General features: G+C 48.0%; 2 protein-coding genes across 2 annotated transcripts; both read right to left on the bottom strand.

Annotated features, from left to right (window-relative positions):
- Positions 1-642: 642 nt before the first annotated feature.
- On the bottom strand, positions 643-1,681 carry LOC149981496 (actin, alpha skeletal muscle). Its single transcript, XM_090183109.1, has 3 exons — positions 1,485-1,681; positions 1,077-1,248; positions 643-878 (listed from the first exon to the last, which is right to left on the bottom strand). The coding sequence occupies exons 2-3, from the start codon at positions 1,146-1,148 to the stop codon at positions 735-737; spliced, it is 216 nt and encodes a 71-aa protein (XP_090039235.1). The 5' UTR covers positions 1,149-1,248; positions 1,485-1,681; the 3' UTR covers positions 643-734.
- A 57-nt stretch (positions 1,682-1,738) lies between these two features.
- LOC110529789 (actin, alpha cardiac muscle-like) lies at positions 1,739-3,482 on the bottom strand. Its single transcript, XM_090183108.1, has 3 exons — positions 2,722-3,482; positions 2,143-2,467; positions 1,739-1,963 (listed from the first exon to the last, which is right to left on the bottom strand). Exons 1-3 carry the CDS (start codon positions 2,848-2,850, stop codon positions 1,797-1,799), a joined length of 621 nt encoding a protein of 206 aa, XP_090039234.1. The 5' UTR covers positions 2,851-3,482; the 3' UTR covers positions 1,739-1,796.
- Positions 3,483-23,350: the final 19,868 nt, after the last annotated feature.

Genomic DNA, 23,350 nt, shown 5'->3' on the forward strand with positions numbered 1-23,350 from the left:
GCTAAGCATTAATCGACGCCTGACCACGACAAGACATCCTACACATGATATCCTTTTCAGATGGCTATAGTCTGTCTAAAAACAGATGTTTTAATTTTGTCTGTTTAAGGCAAAACAACAATCCATTGTTTTACAGTACCCTAAGCATTTGTTGGTATGAAAACCAGGACAATTCCTTAGATAAGCTTGGCTGTGCGATTAGGTTGAGTAACGCTTTAAAGGGTTGCCTCAGATGGTTTAAAGATAGCAACAACTTACTTAGTGGACTGCCACAAGTAGTTATTTTTTATGTGTGTGACTGGACTTAACTATGTGACTAATCTTCCTACTAGGAATTAGTTAGCCTGTATTATCAATGGATAGCCTATGTGTAAACAGGTATGTTTCTCCTGAATTATGAAACAACAATAACCAATATGCTCCCTCAGGTTGTGAACGATGATAGATGAGATGGAGATGGTATACAAAATCCTAGGTATTGTTTATTTATAAAGCAAATACATATCCACATCATATAAATTAATTCAGGAACCAGTAAAATAACAAAATATAAATTGCACTTTGGTGTAAACAAACTGTACATCATTGACAAAACATAAAACAGGGGCCTGTCTGGATTTGTAACTTGCATATCGATCATAAACAACATATCCATAGGCGGAGGTAATGTACAGAGTTTTTGCATCCGTGGGCGTCTGACTGTCGCAGGGGAGAGCAATTTGTCAATGGGGCGCTTAAAAGCATTTCCTGTGAACGATGGAGGGGCCTGCCTCGTCATACTCCTGCTTACTGATCCACATCTGCTGGAAAGTGGACAGGGAAGCCAGGATGGAGCCGCCGATCCAGACGGAGTACTTACGCTCGGGGGGAGCGATGATCTAGAGGAGGGGGAAGAGGGAAAACCAATAAGCAAAAGTCCTCTCAATATGTAGTGCGTTATAATGCATCATACAGTTCATTATTTGTGTTACCGTGATTGGTCATTAAAATAAAAATGTGAGATTGTAGTCAGGTTGGTCTTAGATGGTCAGTTTGTGGTCTTCAGTATGCAGCTGAGGCTTGAGAAGAATATTTACCTTGATCTTCATAGTGCTGGGGGCCAGGGCGGTGATCTCCTTCTGCATACGGTCAGCAATACCAGGGTACATGGTGGTGCCGCGTTGTTGGCATACAGGTCCTTACGGATGTCAATGTCACATTTCATGATGCTGTTGTAGGTAGTCTCATGGATACCAGCAGACTCCATGCCTGGTGAGATAGAAGAGAACATATTGTAAGCGAATGCTCTGGATTAGGTTTAACTGGTGCTAAAATGGACAACTCCCTCACCATTTTATTAAAAACATATGTTTGGCAGTAGTTGGTGTAATGTCTCATGTAGCTGTTGTGAAGGCTGTGTGAGAAAAGGGGCATTTTCTTGCCTTTTAAAGAAGTCAAAATGTGTTGATGGTCAATGAGTTACACAACACTTCTAAGCTCCCTACCGATGAAAGAAGGCTGGAAGAGGGTCTCGGGGCAGCGGAAACGCTCGTTGCCGATCGTGATGACCTGACCGTCAGGCAGCTCGTAGCTCTTCTCCAGAGAGGAGGAGGAGGCAGCGGTGGCCATCTCATTCTCAAAGTCCAGGGCCACGTAGCACAGCTTCTCCTTGATGTCACGCACGATCTCACGCTCGGCAGTTACAATAGAAGATTCAAAGTTGTAGCGGTTCGGTCTAAATGGTGAATAACAATGGACTACCATTCAATATCAAACACACCGTATCCTCCTATCATATATGCCCCGGGAATTACGGACTAACCAGTGGTAATGAAAGAGTAGCCACGCTCAGTCAGGATCTTCATCAGGTAGTCAGTGAGGTCGCGACCGGCCAGATCCAGACGCATGATGGCGTGGGGCAGAGCGTAACCCTCATAGATGGGGACATTGTGGGTCACACCATCACCAGAGTCCAGCACAATACCTATAATATGAGGCCGAATAATATGTAAACCATGGAAATAGCATAGAACAGCTTCATGTTTAATGGTGTAATCTATGTTTCACAAGGAAAGGTTGCATGGGACTCAGTATTGCACCTCTTAAATGTAACTGCATCTGCATGTTATGGAACAGAGTATTTCTCCTCTGCCTGCTTCTCACCTGTGGTACGACCCGAGGCGTAGAGGGACAGCACGGCCTGGATGGCCACGTACATGGCGGGCACGTTGAAGGTCTCGAACATGATCTGAGTCATCTTCTCCCTGTTGGCCTTGGGGTTAAGGGGGGCCTCTGTGAGCAGGGTGGGGTGCTCCCCGGGGGCCACGCGCAGCTCATTGTAAAAGGTATGGTGCCAGATCTTCTCCATGTCGTCCCAGTTGGTGATGATGCCATGCTCGATGGGGTACTTGAGGGTCAGGATACCTCTCTTGCTCTGGGCCTCGTCTCCTACATAAGAGTCCTTCTGACCCATACCCACCATCACACCCTGTAGAGGAAGGAAGGAAATAAACTTAGTCAAAACACAATTCCCCAAAGTCAAACAGAGGGACAAATAAATGTAATCTATTATAGCAAATGACATTCATTCACAATTAAATGGTCCAGTGGTAAGGTCAAATACAATTGTAAGATGATTATCAAGGGTAATGCATAATGTATGGACAATTAAGTCTGGAAAAAACCCAGTTTGAAGGTTGCATCCTCATGAGTGTTTCATTGCTTTCATGCTGTGGACCTTACCTGATGACGGGGGCGACCAACGATGGAGGGGAACACAGCGCGAGGTGCATCATCTCCGGCAAAGCCAGCCTTCACCAGACCAGAGCCATTGTCGCACACAAGGGCAGTAGTCTCATCGTCGTCACACATGATGTCAGCTGAGTTTTTGTTTTGACAAAACGTACATTAAGGCTAAGTTTAGGCCTACAGATGTAGGCTTTTAATTTTAGCCAGTTTGCTACAGCAGGAAAATAATCCTGCATCAACAGGAAATTTACATTTTTGTAGGGGTTGACACATTTTTCGTAAGGGAAAATCAGCATAGGTCTACGGTATAAGGGCCATACAAGTCTAACAAACTTGTTTTAGGTCATTATTTATTTACATTTCTTTTAAAACCCTAGACTGGGAAGCACATTGTAAATCAATGTATTATTAATCTAACAATAATAATTATCTATTGGTTATCAATTTCGCTTGTAGGTCTGAATCTGATGGAAAACAGACTAATAAAAATAATAAAATATGTGCAACATTTAGGCAACAACAGCTGTTTATTTTATCAATATTCAACAGCAAAAAAGAAGTGTCTTGAAAATTCAAGCTGTCAAATTTGAAATGAAAGCCCATTAAATCCAGTTGTCCGGTTGCAAACTAGAGAAGTCCAATTCAACATCTTTGAAGTGGCTCCAACCTAGGCCTAGGCTACAAGTTTACCGTAATAGAGTGACAAGTTGTCAGGTACTCACCAAGTAGCCTGTCCTCTGAATGAGCATGCGGTAGACTTGTGAGGGCAGACACCAATTTATACTCTACAAGTGCCACTGCGCCCGGCGACCCCTTTCTCCTTATGTGATAGCCCCTGCGCAATTGAGAGCGGAGTGGCCATGAACGGAAGGGCGGGAAGAACAGAGCAGAGGCTCGCTGACTCCTGAAGACCCATGTATGGAAGAGAACCCGCGCGGACAGACACAGCCGTGTGACGAGGTGTGGAGGTATTCCCTCTATTCCTAACGCGTCAAAGTGAGTAGACACACAAAGAATCATGTTATTTGATGGCCTTAGGTTTCATTAGCATACGCGTTGTTCCCTCTTATAGAGTTGACCGTGCCATGGATTTAGGTTTAGGCCTATATTTTCAGGGATGGGTTATGTGAGGGTTAAAAAATATATATGTGAGTCAACCCATCTTATTTTAGCTCTTAGCAATGCTCTTTATTATGAATGATGACATTAATGTTATGACTTTCCTGTTCAGTATATATAACTCCATCCCTACTAATGTATGTGTGTGTGTGTGTGTGTGTGTGTGTGTGTGTTTGTATGTGTCACTGTGACTAATAGGTGTGATAAGGAAAGCACGGTTAGGGCTTGCGTCATCCTTCCAGTTTAGCCTATGAGTTGGTGATTCCTCTTCATGTAGGACATATGTTCACCAGTGGAGGCTGCTGAGGGGAGAACGGCTCCTAATAATGGTTGGAATGGAGTATAATGGCTGGAACGGAGTGAATGGAATGGTATCAAACATATTCATTTTGATTTAGTACATTTTTAAAAATTGAACCTTTATTTAACTAGGCAAGTGAGTTAAGAACAAATTCTTATTTACAATGACGGCCTACACCGGCCAAACCCGGACGACGCTGGGCCAATTGTGCGCTGCCTTATGGGACTCCCAATCACCGGTGGTTGTGATACAGCCTGGATGAAGCACATGAGAACCATGTGCTTGATGCCATTCCATTTACTCCATTCCAGCCATTATTACGAGCCGTCATCCCCCCAGCAGCCTGCACTGACGTTCACACATGTAAATTCCATAATAGGAATGAGTTCAATATGCTTCAATGTGAGCCGTTGAATGTCCCAGGGAGACCTTAGAGATTTAGGGAATTCATTGGCTTTTATGGATATGCATACAGCCATATATAAAGGAATAGGGAATTAGTAAGACCTGCAAGTGGACAATTTGTGATCTGCTTGTGACATTCAATTGAAATAGATAGGAAATTATTAATGAGACCCAATTTCATAAGTAATAATTGCACTCACTCTCTATTCCTCCAACAGTTGAAGCACATCATTTGCCACCTTTATGCTACCTTTGTCATGTTGTGTCTTGTCTCTGTCCTTTCCCTTCACCCTGTCTCCCTCTGCTGGTCGTTGTTATGTTACCTTTTCTCCCCCGCTTTCCCCCAGCTGTCCCTTGTCTCCTCTAACTACCCGTTCCCCACCTGTTCCCTGTTTCCCTCTGATTAGGTCCCTATATCTCTCTCTGTTTCTGCTCCTGTCCTTGTCGGATTCTTGTTTGTTTGTGTTTCATGCCTGAGCCAGACTATCGTCATGTTTGCTGTAACCTTGTCCTGTCCTGTCGGAATCTGCCGGTCTATCTGAGCCTACCTAAGTTTGGTTATTAAAGAAGCTCTGTTAAGTTAGTTCGCTTTTGGGTCCTCATTTCACTCACCATAACAGAAGAATCCGACCAAGAATGGACCCAGCGACTTCGGATCCTCTCCACTCAGCCGTCGGAATCCAGGGAGCGATGCTAGGCAGACACGAGCAGGAAGTGTCTGCTGCTCGACATGCCGTTGAGACCCTGGCCACCCAAGTCTCCAACCTCACAGAACAGGTTCACCATCTCCGCCTCGATCCACCGGCCACTTCCAGGGCTTTCGAATCTCCGGAGCCCAGAATCAATAACCCGCCGTGTTACTCTGGGGAGCCCACTGAATGCCGCTCGTTCCTCACCCAGTGTGATATTGTGTTTTCTCTCCAGCCCAACACTTACTCCAGGAGCACTGCTCGTGTCGCCTACGTCATATCTCTCCTTATTGGACGGGCTCGTGAGTGGGGCACGGCAATCTGGGAGGCAAGGGCTGAGTGTACTAACCAGTATCAGGACTTTAAGGAGGAGATGATACGGGTTTTTGATCGATCTGTTTTTGGGGAGGAGGCTTCCAGGGCCCTGTCTTCCCTATGTCAAGGTAATCGATCCATAACAGACTACTCTATTGAGTTTCGCACTCTTGCTGCCTCCAGTGGCTGGAACGAGCCGGCTTTGCTCGCTCGTTTTCTGGAGGGTCTCCGCGCAGAGGTAAAGGATGAGATTCTCTCCCGGGAGGTCCCTTCCAGCGTGGATTCCCTGATTGAACTCGCTATTCGCATTGAGCGACGGGTTGATCTGCGTCACCGAGCTCGTGGAAAGGAGCTCGCGTTCTCCGTTGCTCCCCTCTCCGCATCACTACCATCTTCCTCTGCCGGCTCGGGAGCTGAGCCTATGCAGCTGGGAGGTATCCGCATCTCGACTAAGGAGAGGGAACGGAGAATCACCAACCGCCTCTGTCTCTATTGCGGTTCTGCTGGTCATTTTGTCACTTCATGTCCAGTAAAAGCCAGAGCTCATCAGTAAGCGGAGGGCTACTGGTGAGCGCTACTACTCCTGTCTCTCCTTCAAGATCCTGCACTACCTTGTCGGTCCATCTACGCTGGACCGGTTCGTCAGCTTCCTGCAGTGCCTTAATAGACTCTGGGGCGGAGGGCTGTTTTATGGACGAGACCTGGGCTCGGGAACATGACATTCCTCTCAGACAGTTAAGGAAGTCCACGGCCTTGTTCGCCCTGGATGGTAGTCCTCTCCCCAGGATTCAGCGTGAGACGCTACCTTTAACCCTCACTGTTTCTGGTAATCATAGCGAAACCATTTCTTTTTTGATTTTTCGTTCACCTTTTACACCTGTTGTTTTGGGCCATCCCTGGCTAGTTTGTCATAATCCTTCCATTAATTGGTCTAGTAATTCTATCCTCTCCTGGAACGTCTCTTGTCATGTGAAATGTTTAATGTCTGCTATCCCTCCTGTTTCCTCTGTCTCTTCTTCACAGGAGGAGCCTGGTGATTTGACAGGGGTGCCGGAGGAATATCACGATCTGCGCACGGTGTTCAGTCGGTCCAGGGCCACCTCTCTTCCTCCACACCGGTCGTATGATTGTAGTATTGATCTCCTTCCGGGAACCACTCCCCCCCGGGGTAGACTATACTCTCTGTCGGCTCCCGAACGTAAGGCTCTCGAGGATTATTTGTCTGTAGCTCTTGACGCCGGTACCATAGTCCCCTCCTCCTCTCCCGCCGGAGCGGGGTTTTTTTTTGTCAAGAAGAAGGACGGGTCTCTGCGCCCCTGCATAGATTATCGAGGGCTGAATGACATAACAGTTAAGAATCGTTATCCGCTTCCTCTTATGTCTTCAGCCTTCGAGATCCTGCAGGGAGCCAGGTTTTTCACTAAGTTGGACCTTCGTAACGCTTACCATCTCGTGCGCATCAGGGAGGGGGACGAGTGGAAGACGGCGTTTAACACTCCGTTAGGGCACTTTGAATACCGGGTTCTTCCTTTCGGCCTCGCTAACGCTCCAGCTGTCTTTCAGGCATTAGTCAATGATGTCCTGAGAGACATGCTGAACATCTTTGTTTTCGTTTACCTTGACGATATCCTGATTTTTTCACCGTCACTCCAGATTCATGTTCAGCACGTTCGACGTGTCCTCCAGCGCCTTTTAGAGAATTGTCTTTTTGTGAAGGCTGAGAAGTGCACTTTTCATGCCTCCTCCGTCACATTTCTCGGTTCTGTTATTTCCGCTGAAGGCATTAAGATGGATCCCGCTAAAGTCCAAGCTGTCATTGATTGGCCCGTCCCTAAGTCACGCGTCGAGCTGCAGCGCTTTCTCGGCTTCGCGAACTTCTATCGTCGTTTCATCCGTAATTTCGGTCAGGTGGCCGCTCCTCTCACAGCCCTTACTTCTGTCAAGACGTGCTTTAAGTGGTCCGTTTCCGCCCAGGGAGCTTTTGATCTCCTCAAGAATCGTTTTACATCCGCTCCTATCCTTGTTACACCTGACGTCTCTAGACAGTTCGTTGTCGAGGTTGACGCGTCAGAGGTGGGCGTGGGAGCCATTCTTTCTCAGCGCTCCCTCTCTGACGACAAGGTCCACCCATGCGCGTATTTTTCTCATCGCCTGTCGCCGTCGGAACGTAACTATGATGTGGGTAACCGCGAACTGCTCGCCATCCGGTTAGCCCTAGGCGAATGGCGACAGTGGTTGGAGGGGGCGACCGTTCCTTTTGTCGTTTGGACTGACCATAGGAACCTTGAGTACATCCGTTCTGCCAAACGACTTAATGCGCGTCAGGCGCGTTGGGCGCTGTTTTTCGCTCGTTTCGAGTTCGTGATTTCTTATCGTCCGGGCTCTAAGAACACCAAGCCTGATGCTTTGTCTCGTCTCTTCAGTTCTTCAGTAGCCTCCACTGACCCCGAGGGGATTCTCCCTGAGGGGCGTGTTGTCGGGTTGACTGTCTGGGGAATTGAGAGGCAGGTAAAACAAGCGCTCACTCACACTCCGTCGCCGCGCGCTTGTCCTAGGAACCTTCTTTTCGTTCCCGTTCCTACTCGTCTGGCCGTTCTTCAGTGGGCTCACTCTGCCAAGTTAGCCGGCCACCCTGGCGTTCGGGGTACGCTTGCTTCCATTCGCCAGCGTTTTTGGTGGCCCACCCGGGAGCATGACACGCGTCGTTTCGTGGCTGCTTGTTCGGTCTGCGCGCAGACTAAGTCCGGTAACTCTCCTCCTGCCGGCCGTCTCAGGCCGCTTCCTATTCCCTCTCGACCGTGGTCTCACATCGCCTTAGATTTTGTCACCGGACTGCCTTCGTCAGCGGGGAAGACTGTTATTCTTACGGTTGTCGATAGGTTCTCTAAGGCGGCCCATTTCATTCCCCTTGCTAAGCTTCCTTCTGCTAAAGAGACGGCACAAATCATCATCGAGAATGTTTTCAGAATTCATGGCCTTCCGTCAGACGTCGTTTCGGACAGAGGTCCGCAATTCACGTCTCAATTTTGGAGGGAGTTTTGCCGTTTGATTGGGGCTTCCGTCAGTCTCTCTTCCGGCTTTCACCCCCAGTCTAACGGTCAAGCAGAACGGGCCAATCAGACTATTGGTCGCATCTTACGCAGTCTTTCTTTTCGCAACCCTGCGTCTTGGTCAGAACAGCTCCCCTGGGCAGAATACGCCCACAACTCGCTTCCTTCGTCTGCGACCGGGCTATCTCCTTTTCAGAGTAGCCTCGGGTACCAGCCTCCGCTGTTCTCATCTCAGTTCGCCGAGTCCAGCGTCCCCTCCGCTCAGGCTTTTGTCCAACGTTGCGAGCGCACCTGGAAGAGGGTCAGGTCTGCACTTTGCCGTTATAGGACGCAGACTGTGAGGGCTGCTAATAAGCGTAGAACTAAGAGTCCTAGATATTGTCGCGGTCAGAGAGTTTGGCTCTCCACTCAGAACCTTCCCCTTAAGACGGCTTCTCGCAAGTTGACCCCGCGGTTCATTGGTCCGTTCCGTATTTCTCGGGTCATTAATCCTGTCGCAGTTCGACTTCTTCTTCCGCGATACCTTCGTCGCGTCCACCCGGTCTTCCATGTCTCCTGTATTAAGCCCGTTCTTCGCGCCCCCGCTCGTCTTCCCCCCCCCCCCCCCATCCTTGTCGAGGGCGCACCCATCTACAGGGTCCGCAGGATTTTGGACATGCGTCCACGGGGCCGTGGTCACCAGTACCTTGTCGATTGGGAGGGGTACGGTCCTGAGGAGAGGAGTTGGGTTCCCTCTCGGGACGTGCTGGACCGTGCGCTGATCGAGGATTTCCTCCGTTGCCGCCAGGTTTCCTCCTCGAGTGCGCCAGGAGGCGCTCGGTGAGTGGGGGGGTACTGTCATGTTGTGTCTTGTCTCTGTCCTTTCCCTTCACCCTGTCTCCCTCTGCTGGTCGTTGTTATGTTACCTTTTCTCCCCCGCTTTCCCCCAGCTGTCCCTTGTCTCCTCTAACTACCCGTTCCCCACCTGTTCCCTGTTTCCCTCTGATTAGGTCCCTATATCTCTCTCTGTTTCTGCTCCTGTCCTTGTCGGATTCTTGTTTGTTTGTGTTTCATGCCTGAGCCAGACTATCGTCATGTTTGCTGTAACCTTGTCCTGTCCTGTCGGAATCTGCCGGTCTATCTGAGCCTACCTAAGTTTGGTTATTAAAGAAGCTCTGTTAAGTTAGTTCGCTTTTGGGTCCTCATTTCACTCACCATAACAACCTTGGGATGAGTCGTATATATACATTTGAATATGTAGCCATGGGTTACTTTAGTGTTGGGTGTTTGAGTGGGCAGGATAACTTCACTTCTCTCCAAGTGATCACTGGAACTCTGATCAGTTCTCTAGTCATTCAAGCCACCTTAACATATACATATATAGCTCTGGGGGTGAAGTTCCCCCTAGGAAGGCTTACAGATCTAGGATCAGCTTTCTGTCCCCCATTCCCGACCTTCGCCATTTAGTGGGGAAATGCAAAACTGACCCAAGCTCAGGATCTAGGGGCAACTTCACCCTACTACCTCTGTCCTACATACAATGCAAACACACTCACACACCAGATATGCAAGTGATGCTGAAGGAGAGGCTATTAACTTTAAAATGATCAGTGCTGTGACTTCCTATGGTGAAAGCAGCTGTCCAATGCCCAGCATGGGATAGATAGAGCAAGGCCATGGTCACTAGGGATTATAGTCTGGCTGGCACAAGACTCTCCCTTCCTCACACGTTACTATTCTCACTCTTACAGTGTTATTTCACCATAAGAGATACATAAGAGATGCAGAATCGAGTTATGCAGTTGTTTCATGTATGCTTATCCTGATTCCCTGGACGTGTATGCATTTTTTTTGTAGGTGTAAATGGGTTTTTGGTACCGTGGCTATCGCAGCAAGATTGACCTCTTACTATCCTTTGACACTGGGGGAAGTCATGTGACTAGATGATGTAACAGACATCCACTTGTGCTTTACCCATAATCCCACCCGCATTCTCTGTCTGAGCATCTGTCAGCTGGCTCAGGTCTTCTGGCCTGGGGCAAATGATTGGGGGTTGGGAGGAAGGGGGTCGAGGTTAAAAATAGCTGGGATGTTGATAACTTTGCGATGCTTAACGTGACAAAAAGTCAGATTTATGATTAGCTTGTTTCACTGTGTTTTGGTTGCAAAACAATTAGCCTGTGAAATGTCCATTTCTAAGATTGATTTTGAAAGGCAAAATCTTTAGCGCACGAGTTGAAAAACTGAAAAGTTACAGTACATTTCAAACTCATAGCTTTCATTGTACTGATGGAATTATAAGTATGGGCATGCAGAGGCTACTAATTTACCGTAATCTACTGTAGGTCCCTAGTGGTTCTAGTAATTTCTTAGAATTCTCTTGGCTTAAGCCGAATCAGCATTCAAATTAATTTCTTTAAAATAAGATAGCATTCCGAATGAGCCTAATACTCTATGAAGCAAGGCTTTCATATGGTATGTTTCTTAAATCCTTTCCTATGTGCTAACTTTTTTGAAACCTTTCACACTGTACTCTTGATTTCAATCTCTTCATGCCATGTACATGGTTCATATCTGTAACTTCTCTGGCTCCAATTCAATGTAATGTATCATTTCCACACGTCCATTTGTTCTAAAAATCTTTACTTTGATTACTGGGTTCTTGGTTTATTATGCACGTGGAGCCTGATTCAACAGCAGATACCATGGTCTGCAAGTGTAAACTACAGTTTGAAACCCACGCTTTGTGAGCAATATGACATAGGCATATTAGTCATGTTAGAATACACTTGAAAAAAAAAGTCGTTCGGGAAGCACGCCTCATATCCCGCTCTGCTTTCTGCATTCTGTAGGGGATCTGCATAAATGAATGTATTAACCTTTGGTATTAACTTAGGCATATCCATATTCATGAAGCGTTAATTATGCACAAGTGTAGTTGTTCTTTTGTTGCCTAAAAACGCATATATTAGCGAAGCCTACACCTGAACAGTGGGTAAGAGTTTGTTTGCTGTGACCTCTCCACCCACGTCTCTTATAATGTATACACATTTTGAATACGCCATGACAGATGGTATCTAGATTTGTTTAGTGTTGGAATGGTGAGCTGACCAATATGTATGTTTGTCTAGACGCACTGTAAACACAGTTAATCGTAATACTCAACAAACATGGCCTATATGCTGCATGAATATTCTCTACTAATGGTATGTTGCTGCTTCTTATCATTCCCTCCTGTCTGCAGTCTTGTCCATCATTCCCCTCCTTTCTTTGACCCTCCGACATCCCATTGGCCTTTCACTGAAGCTCGATTTGGACGTTCATTTAGACTAACCAATCAGAATCATTCTGCTGATACTGTATTTCAGGTGTAAAGAACCAAAACACAGCTGGCGTTACTGTTAATACAATTCGAAGGGTTGTTTTATTTAGAGATACAGTTAAAGAACTGTAGAAACGTGTGTGGTCATACGCACATCCTAAAAAACGTCGGTGCGTTGCTAATTAAGAATACTTTAACTGTATCCTCATGTTTTTTTTTGGGGGGGGGGAGGGTTCAATCCCCTGGGAATCCTTAGGGAGGAAGAGGAACGATTGGTCTCATCCCTTGGCTTCTAACCTCTCCCTCAAGCCTTCTGCTGTCGTCTCTGCGCATATTGAACAGCTGAGATTGATCTCTTGCCATCATTAAGGATTCCGTCAATGTCAATTTAATTCCACCCAACGCCTGGGTTGAGTAAACCGAGCTGGCGTTTAGGGAACTTTAGACCTTCCCTATCTGTGTTCAGTTACCCAACATTTCAATGTTGCTTTTCACAATTTTACCATGCAGTCTTACTGTCCATGTTCTGCATATCTTTGGAGGACAAATCTCACTAGCCTGGTCCCAGATCTGTTTGTGCTGTATAGCCAACTCCCATGGTCGTTATTATGGCAAACAGAATCAACAGATCTGGGATCAGGCTACTATATAATCACATCACCTCCCCTATAGAATGTTTTGGCATTAGCTTTGCTGCTTAATCAGCACTGCATGAGTTTCCCGAATGTCTGCTGCTGAAATATAGCCTGCTTATCCTTTGCTGGTTGAAAATAAGTTAGAAAGACAGTAGTTTCTCTACTTGTGACGTGTCTGCGTCACAAGCAGATTTTCGAAGCAGATTTTGTTACATTCAGCTACCTGAATTAGATACAGTTTGATCCAACGGTTTCCCTCAGAGTTCTTTGCATCCTGCAGTATTCTAAATCCATACAGCAAGTCTGAGCATTTCATCAAACTGTTCAAACTGTTCTGGCTGTTAACGTGGGATTGTTGGGTTGTTCGGTTCAGAGAGGTCCCACAACAGCCAAAGATGCATAAAATAGGCACATAGATATGAATAATTGATATTCTCTTTTCGCCTGCACCAAAATGCAATATTTATGGGGCATTTTAGCCGGAGTTTGTTATTGTTCAGGGTGAAAACATTTAGTCCCATAACAGGATACGCAAAGTAACCAACCATGTTTGTTCCTTTTCTGTGAGATGTTTTAGTGTATGGAAAGAATTGAAGTCATGCATTGCAGAATTCTGTCTATCTTCTTAGACTCAAGGGACACAACAGGCGTATTCCACAGCGAATAAAAACATTTGCTTTTAAAGCAACCAAATGACCTTTTGAATTGTGAAATGATTTCCAAATGATAAAACTGTGTACCTTTACCAAATATGTGTAAATGCCTAGTTGGACTATTGCCTTCTCTAGTCGAACATGATTGGTTGGTGACTGCTTGTTGAAAAGGTGTAAACGCTACTATATCCCTCTTATTCCTATGTGTTCTCAGTATGAAGTCCTCTCAGATCTATAATCGTATATCTATGTTGGCGGGGCGGAGGGGTCATACCAGAGAAGAGCGTCCGCATCACAGGCGGTGGGGTGGCATCTTAATTGGGGAGGACGGTCTCATAGTAATGGCTGGAACGGAATAAATGGAATGCTATTGAACACAACAAACACACGGTTTCCATGTGTTTGATACCACTTCATTCTCACTCCATTCCAGACATTATAATGAGCCGTTCTCCCCTCAGCAGCCTCCTGTGGTCTGAATACATAGGTTTGGTTTGCTCCTAGCAGAACACGGCTAGGTGAAGCCATCTCTCTTTCCTTTCCTTTCCTTTCCTTTCCTTTCCTTTCCTTTCCTTTCCTTTCCTTTCCTTTCCTTTCCTTTCCTTTCCTTTCCTTTCCTTTATTTTACTGAGACACCCCCCCAAGCCTTACAGACACATAACGGGGGCATTTCCTCCTGAAGAATGATCTTTCACGATTGAGGTAATATGAGAAAAATAACTGAAAAAGAGCGCCACCTACTGGTGGTGGACTCCGATAGAGATGCGGGTTTAGATATAGGTGCAACTGTCCCAGTGTCCCGGTAAGAGGACGGAAATGACCATTAAGAGACAGATGTACAGAACACACGTTTATTGCCACACTCAAGACAGGGACACGCACAGCAAACAAGGAGATGACTGATGGGAGTGAATAGTGATAGTAGTTCATGATCATAGGCACTAAAGTCAGGGAGTCCAGAAGAATGATTGTCCACGTGGAAATGTTCAAATGTGAGTTGATGTGCAGGCAGGAGTGTACAGAGGTTGTCTCAACCTGCCCTCCTGGAAACAACTGAATATTTGAGAGGCAGAGTGGGGTTCTGCTGCTCCCAGGCTAGACCATTAATTGGCTGACCAGGTCACATGACACAAGTCAGGAGAGAGTTGCCCCTAGCAACTAAAGTTGCCTCTCTGGCCCCTGGAGTTTCCAAGGGCCAGAGGTGTGAAGCCGGGGGATGGTAGCCTCTGCTGGTCTGGAGAGTTTGTGTCTCTGTGTCCCAGGGCCAGAGAGAGGGTTTGAGTGAGGGTTTTCAAAAGCCGACCCAAAATGTATGAAGTACATTTTTACCTAAAACCCTCTTGTGAGGATGCGGCTTAGTGTGTCCTCTGTAGCCGCACTGTGAAGTCCAGTGGTGGTTGTAGGGCACCAAAGGAGGCGGAAGTCCCGCCGCCTCATGTCGCCACCCGTTCAGTGGCATGGATGGAGCTGGCAGTGAGAGACCAGGTGCTCACAGTGTCTATGAGGCTGGTCTGTCCAGCAGGAGTCATGGGGGTCCAAGTTGATGGAGGAGGCCATCCCACAGGGGCAGGCCTGGCGTCCTCGGCTGGAACAGGTAATGAGTGCTGGTTAGGTGGTGGCTCTCTCATGGAGCCTGCATGGTCAGCCAGGTCCGGAGGCAGACCCAAATCTGGTCCGGCCGGTGGATCCAAGGCTGGCCCTGAATCTGGCGAGGGTGTTGGGCACAGAACAGGAGTGGGAGGCGGACCCAAGACTGGAGCTGAGTCAGCTGGTTGGTCCAGGACAGGGCCGGACATTTGACCTAGGATTGGGTCTGGCGATGGGCCCAGGTCAGTGCTAGACTGGTCTTCCAGGACCGCTCTGATGCTAGCAGGTCCAGGAGAGATAGTGAGGGCTTAGGGGCTGGATTGGACACCACCTGCGACTCAGACTGTAAAGTGGGCTTCGATGTCAGATACAGGCCAAGCAGGTCTGCGAGAGCAGAGGATTGTGTAGGGACCAGCACTGGAGTTGAGTCTGGGTATGGCTGGTCCAGCAGAGACACTAGCAAGAGTCTGCTGGAGTGTCTGTTAAGGTGCTGGCTCGGGTACCAGCAGCTGCAGATCTGGTCCTGTAGGTTGATTAGGCTGCAGCACTGGCAACGGCTCGACTGACTCAGGTGCTGCTTGCGTTGAACTGGTGCTGCATGCGGCTGAACTGGCTGGTTGCTGTATCGGCAACCGTGGCACCCAAGCCGTTTGAGGCTGCTGCACTGCCTGGTACACAGTATACGGTTGGTCGATCCTGTGGTACTCAGGGACTTGAGGTGCAGGCCAGGTGTTGGGCTGCTGCCAGTAACCAGGCGGAGGTTGTGGAGCTGGTGAGTTCTAGACTGGAGGGGGTCTCAGGACCACTGCTGCAGGGCCTCTATGCCTGCATACTGCCGTGAGGTAGAGGTGATGGTTTGAGAGAGGGTTTTTAACAATTAACTTCTAGTGTTCACTGGCCCACAGGCTACTTTAAAGAAGACCTGAATTATTTGTGCAACTCTGACTTCGTTTTTGTTTGTGGACCTTTGCAACCTTTGGTCAAACCAAAGTGTGTGGTCGTTTATAGGCCTATGTGGGGGTTCTTGATTGTGTTTGTGTGGAAATAAACAGACACTAGCACAGACGTTAGCAATGATCACCTGTCTTCCTATTGTTTCCTTCCTTCAGTGTCCCGCTGCTCTCAACTGTGGCTGAGGATCAGAGTGGTGGTGGTGTCTGTCTCTCTCTGTCTTTGTGTGTGTGGCTGCTGTGGGGGAGGTGTTGGTGGGGGTACTCCTCTGGGGCAGCTGCTGCAGGGTCTAACAGAGTGACAGGGGGACATGGGGGGTTATGGACCCCCTCTAACGACAGACGCTAGACCCTGTGCAGGCAGCCAGGCGGTAGGAGTGATTCACCAGAAGAGGGGCCCTGACACCGGACATGCCTAGTTTGGTAAGCCATCTGCCAAAGACTGCAAAATGGAGGGCAATTCCCAACTTGGACAGGCGGAGGGGAAGTGATTGCACACACTATATTGAGCAGTGATTGTTTCACCAAGCATATCATTTATGGCTAGGCCTCTTTAAAGATGCACTTTACTTAACAAAATGCACATCTCAATATGTGGCCTAGGTATGACATGGAATGGCACAAGTTGGGGGGTGGGCATTCCTCTTCTGTACTCTATTGTTCCTAAAGCAATTTGGAGGCCCGATGACATCCGAGTAAACCCATCAGACCAACTTGAATAGCCGACTCTTGAAAAACATATATATTTTTTACCCTCTTAAGTGTGTGTACATTACTGTATTTATACTTGGGATATTGTTTTTCAACGGGAAAAGTCGACAACAACAAAAATAGCAGGAGTGCGTGGTTAAACGCAAACCAAACCTGAGATGAAATCATTTTGAGAGACGACATGACAAGAAACGTTGATACGGGGAGATACGTTTTGCAATCGTCCTTGATTATTGTATTCGTGTTGACATGAGTCAGCACTTCTTTACCCAAACATTTATATAGTTATCTGTCGTTTTTCTTTTTATGCAGTTATACTGTAGACATGGGACATATGAACATCATCATAGAGAGATCAACATTTCCAAGGAGAAACATATGATCATTTTCTTTCAGAGTACATGTTTAAAATTAGATTTGTTGAAGTAGTCTTTTTGGCTTTAATGGATGGCATATTGTATAGTACGCTTATAAATGAGTCATTAACGTCATGAGACCCAAACTGGCTGACTTATAGGAGGGCTCAGCATAGTAATGAGCAACATGGCTAGCAAGCAGGAAGCCCTCCAAACATAAGCCCACGTTGGTGAGACGTTATGACTTGGCCACAGTCCATCCCTCACATGGTGTCACACTGAAACAATTCCTGTGGTCTAGTGGCCTTTAAACAAAATACCCCCAAGACCAAGCTCATGGGCCCCCAAGCCCCGGTCCTTTCAAAAATACCCCTTAGAAATCTCATTCTCATCCCGGTCCTGGGGGTCAAGTCTCCCTCACCAGCACACACTTACTCTGCTATTAATACCTCCTACACAAATACACAATAGAGGCCCCTCGCTGGAGCTGCGCTGTGGGGCTCACAGGCAGGCCTTGAGAAGGAGAAAGGGTGTGTGGGTGTGAAACTTCATCATCATTATTTGGCTTAAGGTTCATGGGACTTGGCATGGTGACAAGGTTAGTCAGGATGGGTCAGACGCTGATTGGGTGACGTAGGAGAACGTTTCTTACAGGCTACACAATGCTTGGGTGTCCATTGGCACAACTACAAGGACTCTTCGTTAGAGACACATCGAGCAGGAGGAGGATATGTTTCACACAGACAACTATGTTTCTCACAACATACATTGGGTAGCTGTCACTGAAACATGTGCACACATTTCAATGACACACAGTTCTCTGACTAAGATCATAAAATGGTGTCAGAAGTCCTTCAACCTCGTAAAATACACTGCACAAAAATGTAAACGCAACATGTAAGGTGTTGGTCTTATGTTTCATGAGCTGAACTGTAACGGTTTTCTTCGTGAGAAGGAGAGTCGGACCAAAATGCAGCGTGTAGATTGCGATTCATGTTTAATGAATTAACACACTAAACACAAACACTACAAAAACAATAAACGTAACGAAAACCTAAACAGCCTATCTGGTGAAAACACATAGACAGGAACAATCACCCACAAACACACAGTGAACCCCAGGCTACCTAAATATGGTTCCCAATCAGAGACAATGACGAACACCTGCCTCTGACTGAGAACCATATCAGGCTGAACATAGAAATAGACAAACAAGACATGAAACATAGAATGCCCACTCAGATCACACCCTGACCAATCAAAACATAGAAAATACAAAGTAAACTATGGTCAGGGCGTGACAGTACCCCCCCCCCAAGGTGCGGACTCCGGCCGCAAAACCTGAACCTATAGGGGAGGGTCTGGGTGGGCATCTGTCCGCGGTGGCGGCTCTGGCGCTGGACGTGGACCCCACTCCATGACAGTTTTAATCCCCCTCCTAAACGTCCCTAAATAGGTTACCCACCACAATGATAACATGGGACAGAGGGACAGCTTGGGACAGAGGTAACTCGGGACAGATGGGTAGCTCAGCCCTGAGAGGAAGCTCAGCACTGAGAAGAAGCTCAGCACTGAGAAGAAGCTCAGGCAGGTGGTTAGATCCGGCAGATCCTGGCTGGCTGGCGGTTCTGGAAGATCCTGGCTGACTGGCGGATCTGGGAGAATCTGGCCGACTGGCAGATCTGGGAGAATCTGGCCGACTGGCAGATCTGGAAGAGTCTGGTCGACTGGCAGATCTGGAAGAGTCTGGTCGACTGGCAGATCTGGAAGAGTCTGGTCAACTGGCAGATCTGGAAGAGTCTGGACGACTGGCAGATCTGGAAGAGTCTGGACGACTGGCAGATCTGGAAGAGTCTGGACGACTGGCAGATCTGGAAGAGTCTGGACGACTGGCAGATCTGGAAGAGTCTGGACGACTGGCAGATCTGGAAGAGTCTGGACGACTGGCAGATCTGGAAGAGTCTGGACGACGGGCAGATCTGGAAGAGTCTGGTCGACTGGCAGATCTGGAAGAGTCTGGACGACTGGCAGATCTGGAAGAGTCTGGACGACTGGCAGATCTGGAAGAGACTGGTCGACACAGACTGGCTGCTCTGGCTGCTCCATGCTGACTGACAGCTCTGGCTGCTCCATGCTGGCAGACTGCTCTGGCTGCTCCATGATGACTGGTAGCTCTGGCTGCTCCATGCTGACTGGCTGCTCCATGCTGACTGGCAGCTCTGGCTGCTCCATGCTGACTGGCTGCTCTGGCTGCTCCATGCTGACTGGCTGCTCCATGCTGACTGGCTGCTCCATGCTGACTGGCGGCCCTGGCTGCTCCATGCTGACTGGCGGCCCTGGCTGCTCCATGCTGACTGGCGGCCCTGGCTGCTCCATGCTAACTGGCAGCTCTGGCGGCTCCTTGCAGACTGGCAGCTCTGGCGGCTCCTTGCAGACTGGCAGCTTTGGCGGCATCCTGCAGACTGGCAGCTCTGGCGGCTCCTTGCAGACTGGCAGCTCCATGCAGACTGGCAGCTCTATGCAGACTGGCAGCTCCTTGCAGACTGGCAGCTCCTTGCTAACTGGCAGCTCTAAGCTAACTGGCAGCTCTATGCTAACTGGCAGCTCTATGCTAACTGGCAGCTCTATGCTAACTGGCAGCTCTATGCTAACTGGCAGCTCTATGCTAACTGGCAGTTCTGAACAGGCGGGAGACTCCGGCAGCGCTGTAGAGAAGGGAGGCTCTGGCAGCGCTGGACAGGCGAGGCGCACTGTAGGCCTGATGCGTGGTGCTGGCACTGGTGGTACTGGGCCGAGGACACGCACAGGAAGCCTGGTGCGGGGAGCTGCTACCGGAGGGCTGGGGTGTGGAGGTGGTACTGGAAAAACCGGACCGTGCAGGCGCACTGGAGCTCTTGAGCACCGAGCCTGCCCAACCTTACCTGGTTGAATGCTCACGGTCGCCCTGCCAGTGCGGCGAGGTGGAATAGCCCGCACTGGACTATGCAGGCGAACCGGAGAAACCGAGCGCAAGGCTGGTGCCATGTAAACCGGCCCAAGGAGACGCACTGGGGACCAGCTGCGTAGAGCCGGCTTCATGGCATTAGGCTCGACGCTCAATCTAGCCCGGCCGACACGCGGAGCTGGAATATACCGCACCGGGCTATGCACCCGCACTGGAGACACCGTGCGCACCACTGCATAACACGGTGCCTGTCCGGTCTCTCTAGCCCCCCGGTAAGCACAGGGAGTCTGCCCAGGTCTCCTACCTGGCGTAGCCATACTCCCTGTTAGCCCCCCCCCAAGAAATTTTTGGGGCTGCCTCTCGGGCTTCCTTGCCAGCCGTGTTCCCTCATATCGCCGGCTCCTCTCTCCGGCTGCCTCTGCTCTCCTAAGTGCCTCCACCTGTTCCCATGGGAGGCGATCTCTTCCAGCCAGTATCTCCTCCCAAGTGTAACAGCCCTTGCCATCTAAAACGTCCTCCCATGTCCATTCCTCTTTACGCTGCTGTTGCTGCCTGTTGACACGCTGCTTGGTCCGTTGGTGGTGGGTGATTCTGTAACGGTTTTCTTCGTGAGAAGGAGAGTCGGACCAAAATGCAGCGTGTAGATTGCGATTCATGTTTAATGAATTAACACACTAAACACAAACACTACAAAAACAATAAACGTAACGAAAACCTAAACAGCCTATCTGGTGAAAACACATAGACAGGAACAATCACCCACAAACACACAGTGAACCCCAGGCTACCTAAATATGGTTCCCAATCAGAGACAATGACGAACACCTGCCTCTGACTGAGAACCATATCAGGCTGAACATAGAAATAGACAAACAAGACATGAAACATAGAATGCCCACTCAGATCACACCCTGACCAATCAAAACATAGAAAATACAAAGTAAACTATGGTCAGGGCGTGACATGAACTAAAAGACCCCCCTAAAATGTTCTATACACACAAATTTGTTAACATCCCTGTTAGTGAGCATTTCTCCTTTGCCAAGATAATCCATCCACCTGACAGGTGTGGCATATCAAGGAGCTGATTAAACAGCATGATCATTACACAGGTGCACCTTGTGCTGGGGAGATGGAAAGGCCATTCTAAGATGTGCAGTTTTGTCACACGACACAATGCCACAGATGTCTCAAGTTTTGAGGGAGCGTGCAATTGGTATGCTGAAAGTAGGAATGTCCACCAGAGCTGTTTCCAGATAATTTAATGTTCATTTCTCTACAATAAGCCGCCTCCAATGTAATTTTTGAGAATTTGGCAGTACTTCCAACCGGCCTCATAATCGCAGACCTCGTATAACCACGCCAGCCCAGGACATCCACATCCAGCTTCTTCACCTGCTGGATCGTCTGAGACCAGCCACCCAGACAGCTGATGAAACTGTGGGTGTGCACAAACAAAGAATTTCTGCTCAAACAGAAGCTCGTCTGCTTGCTTGTCATCCTCACCAGGGTCTTGACCTGACTGCAGTTCGGCGTTGTAACCGACTTCAGTGGGCAAATGCTCACCTACGATGGCCACTGGCATGCTGGAGAAGTGTGCTTTTCACGGATGAATCCCGGCGTCATGTGGGTGAGCGGTTTGCTGATGTAAATGTAGGGAACAGAGTGCCCCATGGTGGTGGTGGGGTTATGGTATGGGCAGGCATAAGCTATGGACAACGAACACAATTGCATTTTATTTATGGCAATTTGAATGCACAGAGATACCATGATGCATTGACGTGCCATTAATCCATCGCCATCACCTCATGTTTCAGCATTATAATGCGCAGCCCCATGTCAAAATAATCTGTATAAGGGCCTCCCGGGTGGCGCAGTGGTCTAAGGCACTGCATCGCAGTCCTAGTTGTGCCACCAGAGACTCTGGTTTCGAGCCCAGGCTTTGTCGCAGCCGGCCGCGACCGGGAGGTCCATGGGGCGACGCACAATTGGCCTAGCGTTGTCCGGGTTAGGGAGGGTTTGGCCGGCAGGGATATCCTTGTCTCATCTCGCACTAGCGACTCCTGTGGCGGGTCGCTAGGGGCATGGTGTTTCTCCGACACACTGGTGAGGCTGGCTTCCGGGTTGGATGCGCGCTGTGTTAATTAAGAAGTAGTGCAGCTTGGTTGGGTTGTGTTTTGGAGGACGCATGACTCTCGACCTTCGTCTCTCCCCAGCCCATACGGGAGTTGCAGCGATGAGACAAGATAGTAACTACTAAAAACAATTGAATACCACGAAATTGGGGAGAAAAAAGGGGGTAAAATTCAAAACAAAAAACAAAAAAAAAATCTGTATAGAATTCCTGGAAGTTGAACATTTCCCAGTTCTTCCATGGTCTGCATATTCACTAGACATGTCACCCACTGAGCATGTTTGGGATGCTCTGGATTGATGTGTGCTACAATGTTCCAGTTCCTGCCAATATCCAGCAACTTCAGAGGTGTTGGAAAACCTTCCACAGGCCACAATCAACAGCCTGATCAACTGTATGGGAAGGAGTATGTCATTGTCAAATGGTGGTCACACCAGATACTGACTGGTTTTCTGATCCACACCGCTACTTTTTTTAAATGTCTGTTACCAACAGATCTGTATTCCAAGTCATGTAAAATCCATAGATTAGTGCCAAATTATTTTATTACAATTGACTGATTTCCTTATATCATTGTAAATAAGAATTTGTTCTTAACTGGCTTGCCTAGTTAAATAAAGGTACAATATATATGTACTGTATATATGAACTGTAACTGAAATTGTTGCATGTCGCATTTAAATTTTCGTTCAGTGTATAAAACAGGAGAGATTATTTCACAGAAAATAATAATGTTCCTTGAGTTTTATCGGGGTTTAAAGTGATGAAAAGTAGCTAACAGCTCTCTAATGTCTCGTCATTGAGCAGAGTGAACAGCGCACAGGATCGTGTGACAGACAGAGAGGAACAGCTAATGGATTTACTAACGGAGGAAGTTATTTCTGATTTCGGGCAGAGCCTAAAATTTGGCAAAAGCAATTGGGCCTAGGTAAGGTAGGGTCTGAACGTCGCGGGCATGGGTAGGGCTCTGTGCTTAAAATTCCAGCCAGGTAATTACAATTTATTTATATATTTCCAAACCTGTATGTGTGTGTGTGTGTGTGTGTGTGTGTGTGTGTGTGTGTGTGTGTGTGTGTGTGTGTGTGTGTGTGTGTGTGTGTGTGTGTGTGTGTGTGTGTGTGTGTGTGTGTGAGAGCGAGAGAGGAGGAGAGTGTGTGCATGTTGTGTTTTATTTTTTCCTTGTCAGCCACCCATCTCTGCTTTTCGGCTTCATAAAAAGCTGAGGTCTGGAACTCCCCCAGGTCATCTCTCTCTCTCTCCATTCTTTGGCCTTGGTTCCCTGACCACTCACCCGGAATGTAATTCTGCTGCTCTTTCGATCGCTACATACATTCATTGTGGAGAACAAACATCAGTTTGGCCGAATCAATGTGGATGGGTAGCCAGGGAATGGCCTTGATACATTTTTAAAAAAGTGCGTTTGCAGGACACTAATAAACATATTTGCCTGCCACTCCTGGGAATCCTGCACAT

The sequence above is a fragment of the Oncorhynchus mykiss genome, chromosome 8 (assembly GCF_057628025.1).
Source record: "Oncorhynchus mykiss isolate SJ-2025 chromosome 8, ASM5762802v1, whole genome shotgun sequence".
Classification (NCBI taxonomy): Eukaryota; Metazoa; Chordata; class Actinopteri; order Salmoniformes; family Salmonidae; genus Oncorhynchus; species Oncorhynchus mykiss.